Here is a 6,593-nt window from a genome sequence, read left to right as displayed (position 1 = left end):
TAAAATAAAATAAAATAAAATATAATATAATATATGTATAAAAATATATAGATTAAAAAAATAAAAATAAGCAAGAATGAAAAAGTGGGAAGAACAACAAAAAAATAAAGTTTACAAAAAAAAATATAAAATGTTAAACCAGTTTTATAAACAACATCGATTAAATTTACCAAAGTAAATAAATCTTTTAATGATTCTAATTAAATATCGTAATAAAAAAACTCTAACTTTGAAACAAATATATGGGAATAATAAAATTCAATAAACGATTATAATTAAACAGAAAAAAAAAATATATAAATCATTCCTTTATATAGATTATTAAAGTTGTTTAATTTATAATAATATGCTAAAGAATTAATTTCGAGAGGATATGGGTATGATTTAGCGAAATTTGCATATTTGTCAAATAAAGATATTGAACAATTATTTAATAGTATAAAAGTATATTTATTTAAAAAGAAAAAAATTTAATATATATATATAATATTTATAGGTTCTACCAGGACATTCAACTAAATTAATAAATCTAATAAGTTATATATCAGAAATATTACCTTGTCAGGGACAAAATATTGAAAAAGAGAAATAAATACAAAAACATGAAAAATAATAAAAAATAAATAAAATAAATTCATAAAAAAACGTTATAATTAAAAATATAAATAAATAAAAATATAAAACTAATATTGAATTTTAAAGCGATTAATTAGAATAATAATAGTAATAATAATAATAATAATAATAATAATAATAATAATAATAATAATAATATAATAATAATAATAAATTTAAAAATAAATTTAAAAATAAAAATCCTTATAAAATAAAATAAACAAATTTAATAAATTTGATTCAAATAATTAAGAAGAAGATGCCTTTTAAAAAGATGTTGAAAAAATAATGAACTAATATACTTTTAATATAAATGGAATTATAAAAGAAAAATAAGTATTTTTATAATTTAAAAAATATAAAAAAAAAATTTAATAAAATAATATAAAAGTATATATAAAAATAATAATTAAGTGAAAATTAAAAGGAAAATAATTTGAATTCTTAAAATAATATTGATTATGATTAAATTATTTCAAAAACACAAAATAAACCTGATATAAAAAAAAGTTAAACTCATATAAATAAAAAAGTTAGTTTAGAAAAAATTAAACCGAAATTAACTTCTTAATAATAATCAAGAAACAATTAAACAAAATAAATTATTTAAAAACAAAATAGTAAAAAAAATATAATAGTTTTATAAATAAACTAATAATATAGGTAATAGTAATAGTAATAGTAAAAGTAATAGTAAATCTATTAGTAAATAAAGGCTATAAAGATAAATTTCATAATAAAAAAGTAACAAAAAAATAAAAGCAAATGACGATTTATATTTAATATCTACCTATGATCAAAACGGAAGATTAACTTTAAAAAATAAAGAAACTCGTTTATTGAGAAATCTAAAAATCTTAAATAATTAAAATTAAGTAATTAAATAATAATAAAAAAAAATAATAAACAAAAAATATAGAACGAAAATTGTGATGATTTAAAACCTAACTTAGAATATTAAAATATAAAAAATATGTATTTATCCTATGAAGGTGGAAAATTAACATCTACAATAATAAATTTAGATATTGAAGAACTTTCATATTGCTTAAGTTGTATTTTATTGAATTACATAGAATAAGGTGAATCTAATAAAAAAATAGTCAATAAACTTAAAGACATATCAATAAATAAAACAACAAATCCAGTAGAAGAACCTACTATGATTCACGTATTTTTTGTTAATAATAAAAAAAATTAAATATATAAAAAAAAAAAAAGGAAAATACTAATAATATATAAAATAATATAATTGATAGTGAAAACCACTTAAAATATCAAGATATAATAAAAAACAATAAATATATATGGAAAAACCAATAAAAAGACCTAAATATAACCTTTAAAAACGAAAGCCGTTTAGAATTCGAAAAAAGCCGAAACGAAATCGAAAACATACTCAAAGAATCATATTTACATATAAAATAAAGCCAAATAAATAATCTAAATTTAAATAATCTTATAGAAGCTTAAAAATAATAAAAAGAAATTTACGAAACAATCAATTAAGGAGAATTAGAGGAAAATATATGTACATCTGAAAATTAAGAAAATACATCATTTTAAAAAGAAGATATAGATGATAATAATATATACTCAACAAATCTCAAGTTTTCCACTATATCAAGATACTCTATTGTAATTCCAAACAATTAATAATAAAATAGACTATTATTTGATAAAACATATACTGAAAATAACCCTGATAATGTTCTTTTAGTAAAGCCTTAATAGTAAACAATCTAAAACTACTGCAAGAACATCATCATATCCTGTAAAATGGAAAGGGAAATTCCTATAATAACCCTTATTTATATAGAAAGACTATTATTAAATAGTGGTTTTTCCCTAAACAATTTAAACTGGAGAAAAATTACAATTACAGCAATGATTCTTGCGTCTAAAATTTGGGATGATGAATCTTTTGAAAACAATAATTTTTCGAAGGCTTTCCCTTATTTTTCAGTTTAATAATTAAATGAAATGGAAAGAGTTTTTGTCAATTTTATTGATTATAGTTTATATATAAAAGGATAAGAATATGCTAAATTTTACTTCATTTTGAGAGGTTTTGCGAAAAAAAATAAAAAATCATTCCATATGAGACCTTTAGATATCTAAACTATATTAAATTTATAAAATAATAGTAATAAAGCGGAATATAGACTAAGGGAAATTTACAATAATGCATTAAATAAAAGTTTTTGAAAATATTTATTTTTTATTATCCGAAATGTAGTAATTTAACTTTTATTTTATTTTGTATATTTTTTTTAGTTTAATACAAAATATTAATTATTGTATTATTAATTTTACATTATATAATATATATTATTATATTAATTATAATAAAATAATATAATGTATATTATATATAATATATAATATAAATTAATAAGTAATTTATATTATCCAAAAAACACATTTTTTTAATTAAGCCCTTCTTTTAATTAAATTTCGATTGCTTTTTTAGTATAATATAAGAATTTTTTTTTTTTAAAAAAAAAAATAAACATTATAAAATTAATATGAAATTGAAAAAAAAAAAAAAAAAAAAATAATAAAAAAAAAATTAGTATTTTTTTTTTTTTTTTCCTAAAAAAATAAAATAAAAGAAATTATAATATAGAAAGCATTATTATGTATTATTGATTAAAAAAAAACACTTTCAAAATAATAAAAAATTAATAGTAATATAACAAAAAAAACAAATGAAATAAAAACAAATAGAATATAAAAAAATAAAATTACTAGGTGAAGGTTCTTTTGGAAAGGCCTTTTTAGTCCAAAGAACAATTGACAATTAAAATTGTGTAATTAAATAAATAAATATATCCCATATGACAGATTAGGAAAAGTAAAACGCTTATAAAGAAGCTAGAATACTCTCTTAATTAAGCCATTAAAATATAATAACATATCACGAGTCATATAAAACAAAGAACGGTAGTTTATGTATAGTAATGGATTATGCTGAATGTAAAAAAATAATTAAAATAATAATCATATTATTTTTTAATAAAAAATAAAAATATAGGTGGTGATATTTCTTAAAAAATAAAAGAAGTCAAAAATAATAAATAAAATATAAGCGAAAATCAAATTTTAGACTATATAACATAAATATGTTGTGGTTTAAATTATATTCATTAAAAAAATATAATACACCGAGATATTAAAGCTTAGAATATTTTCCTAACCAAAAACTAAATGATAAAAATAGCCGATTTCGGTATTTCTAAAGTACTCTCGAATTCAGATGAAAAAGCTAAAACAATTATCGGTTCTCCATATTATTTAGCCCCAGAACTAATTGAAAATCGTCCATATACGACTAAAGTAGATATATGGGGTCTAGGAATACTTATATATGAATTATGTGCTTTAAAGCCACCTTTTGAATCAGAAAATATGCATGCTTTAGTTATGAAAATTATTAGGGGAAATTATAATCCTATACCTAATTAGTATTCGTAAGAATTAAAGAAATTACTCGCAGAAATTTTAAACGTAGATCCTTTAAAAAGGCCAACTGCTTAATAAATATTAGGTACATATATAAAAATAATGTTTATGTATTATTATAAATAAAAAAAGAAAGTGATATAATTAAAAAAAGAACTGAAGATTTTATAAAGGAAGTGAAAATATAAAAATAATTAAAAATAAGAAAACTATAAAATTATGTACGTTTCTTCTCTCCTTAAAATAATTTAGAAAAAGATAATATTAAAAATATAGATTAATTTTCTAATTTTGATTAAAACTAGATAAATAAAGAATAAAATAATATTAATTAATGTAAAAATAAAGAATAAATAAAAAATAAAAATATAAATGATAATGATAATACTAATAATAATAATAATAAAAATAATAATAATAATAATAATAATAATAATTAATAATAATAATAATATTAATAATATTAATATTAATAATTTACCTTAAAAAAGAGTTGGAAGTCCTGGAACTAGACTTCCTTAATTAAATATGTAACAACATAATTAAAATAGATATTCAAAAAATTAATAATTATAGTCGAAATTACATTTAGAAAAAATATATTTAAATCCACTTCTTAATAATATTTAAAATCAATAAAAAGAATCTCCGAAAAATCTCGAAAATAATTAATTATAATAAGATTTATAATTAAAGATTAAAAATAATATTTAAATTAATAAAAAAGAATTTATAATTAAAAATAATTCTTTTAAATAAAATCTTAATAAAATTTTTAATAATTAAAATAATAATGATGAAATAGCTATTCTATATGAAAACAACATAAATTATACAGAAAAAAAAAATGGAATAAAAACTGAAAATAATGAATAATATTCTACTATTGATTTTAATTATTTATCACAAAGTACTATTAATTTAAAAAAATAAAATTTTGATTTGAACTAAAAAAATGAAGAGAATATAAATATTATATGTACTAGTGAAGATATATCTAATTAAAATATAAATTAAGATTGTTAATAATAGAATACTTATTAATAATATTTTACTAATAAGAATAATGATACTAAATAAATTTTTCTTAAAATTAATAAAATAATATAATAAATAATTATGAATAATAAAATAAAGAAAAAAATAATAAAGAAAAAAAAATAGAAAGAAAAATTATTTATAAATTGCCTTTTTAATAAGTAATTTTTAAAAAATAAAAATAATAAAAAAAAAAATATTTTTTTTTTTTTAAAATAAAATAATAAAAATATTTTTTATTTTTGTTAAAAAAAAAAAAAAAAAAATTGTTATTTTTTGAAAAAAATAATAAAAAAAAAATAATGAATGATTTTCTTTTTATTTGTAAAAAAAAAATTATTTACTTTTTTTTAAAAAAAAAAATTAAATAAAATATTATTAATTTTAAATAAAAATAGCATGAAAAAAAATTAAGGAAATATTCTGAAAATCTTGTAAATGAATAAAAATAAGAATAATATATAAATGAAAAATATATTTAACAAACTAATGATTAAAATAATAATAATTCTTAATAATAAATAGATTTAGATAATATGTTAAACGAATACAATTTATTAGTAAAATAAATGAATATATATATAAATATATACAAATATATATTTAAAAAATAATATTATATAATTATATTAAATTATATATATTTACATTTGAATTTAATACAAAATTTTTATATTTTAATTAATATATAATAAAAAGGTATCGGGAAATTATTAAACATAAATTTAATCACTTTATTAATTAAAAAAGAACCTAATAATTAAAATGAAGAAAAAGAAGACATTTCAGACGAAGATGAAAACATTACTAATATATAAAATTTAAATGAATAAAGATTAAATCGTACAGATGAAAGCATAAAAGTAACTTATTTTTTAGTTAATATTTATATAAACAAATATTTTGTATTAGAATTTAAGATAAATGTTATAAAAAGATATAGGAAATATGCATTTTTCAAAAGCATATTAATTAGCTTATTAAAACTTAAACGATTAACAAAATTAATTTAACTATAATAATTATGCTTTATAATTTTAGATAATGCTACCTACTTTAACTTTTGAATAAATTTAAAAATATGCCACTTTATTTCAAACTTTAATAATGATGGAAAAACCTTATTTGGTTATAGTTTGATTAATATTTTGTTTTTGTTTTTGAAAAATATATCTATATAATTATATATATATATATTTTTGACTAATTTTGTTAGCTATTTATATTTTCAAAAAATGGCTAATAAATATATATAAAGTAAAAACTTATTGTATATACATATTTTGTAATAATAATATAATTTTTAAATAATTTAATTAATAGTTTGTAATAACCCCAAAATTCTATATATTTTATGTTTTTTTTTAAAAGGTTAATTAGTTAAAAAATTTATTATATATATAAAAGATTTATATATAAAAAAAAGTGAATTTTTCTAAAAAAAAAANAAAAATTTAATTTTTTTTATTTTATTA

At 15.5% G+C, this 6,593-nt stretch overlaps 3 protein-coding genes across 3 annotated transcripts, besides 18 other annotated features; all 3 read left to right on the top strand. All coding sequences in view use genetic code 6, as the record gives it.

Annotated features, from left to right (window-relative positions):
- Positions 1-76: 76 nt before the first annotated feature.
- Positions 77-907, top strand: IMG5_041950 (hypothetical protein; the record flags this gene model as incomplete). Its single annotated transcript, XM_004037671.1, has 2 exons — positions 77-436; positions 497-907. 2 exons carry the CDS (start codon positions 77-79, stop codon positions 905-907), a joined length of 771 nt encoding a protein of 256 aa, XP_004037719.1.
- Positions 650-682: a microsatellite.
- Positions 714-789: a microsatellite.
- Positions 785-814: a microsatellite.
- Positions 908-961: 54 nt separating the features above from the next.
- Positions 962-1,024: a microsatellite.
- Positions 967-1,005: a microsatellite.
- A 254-nt stretch (positions 1,025-1,278) lies between the features above and the next one.
- Positions 1,279-1,312: a microsatellite.
- A 276-nt stretch (positions 1,313-1,588) lies between these two features.
- IMG5_041940 (n-terminal domain protein) lies at positions 1,589-2,823 on the top strand (the record flags this gene model as incomplete). Its single annotated transcript, XM_004037670.1, has 2 exons — positions 1,589-1,697; positions 1,943-2,823. The coding sequence occupies 2 exons, from the start codon at positions 1,589-1,591 to the stop codon at positions 2,821-2,823; spliced, it is 990 nt and encodes a 329-aa protein (XP_004037718.1).
- A 110-nt stretch (positions 2,824-2,933) lies between these two features.
- Positions 2,934-2,999: a microsatellite.
- Positions 2,934-3,004: a microsatellite.
- A 148-nt stretch (positions 3,005-3,152) lies between these two features.
- Positions 3,153-3,187: a microsatellite.
- A 131-nt stretch (positions 3,188-3,318) lies between these two features.
- Positions 3,319-3,361: a microsatellite.
- Positions 3,327-4,579, top strand: IMG5_041930 (protein kinase domain protein; the record flags this gene model as incomplete). Its single annotated transcript, XM_004037669.1, has 3 exons — positions 3,327-3,594; positions 3,653-4,165; positions 4,333-4,579. Coding segments are annotated over 3 exons (1,028 nt in total), but the record flags the coding sequence as incomplete, so codon positions are not given.
- Positions 4,418-4,516: a microsatellite.
- Positions 4,456-4,557: a microsatellite.
- A 172-nt stretch (positions 4,580-4,751) lies between the features above and the next one.
- Positions 4,752-4,799: a microsatellite.
- A 409-nt stretch (positions 4,800-5,208) lies between these two features.
- Positions 5,209-5,253: a microsatellite.
- A 34-nt stretch (positions 5,254-5,287) lies between these two features.
- Positions 5,288-5,317: a microsatellite.
- Positions 5,295-5,416: a microsatellite.
- Positions 5,417-5,427: 11 nt separating this feature from the next.
- Positions 5,428-5,484: a microsatellite.
- Positions 5,485-6,500: 1,016 nt separating this feature from the next.
- Positions 6,501-6,544: a microsatellite.
- Between the last annotated feature and the right edge of the window lie 49 nt (positions 6,545-6,593).

Source organism: Ichthyophthirius multifiliis (genome assembly GCF_000220395.1).
Source record: "Ichthyophthirius multifiliis unplaced genomic scaffold scaff_1120509249907, whole genome shotgun sequence".
In the NCBI taxonomy this organism is placed as follows: Eukaryota; Ciliophora; class Oligohymenophorea; order Hymenostomatida; genus Ichthyophthirius; species Ichthyophthirius multifiliis.
This window is presented reverse-complemented; position numbering and strand designations above follow the sequence as displayed.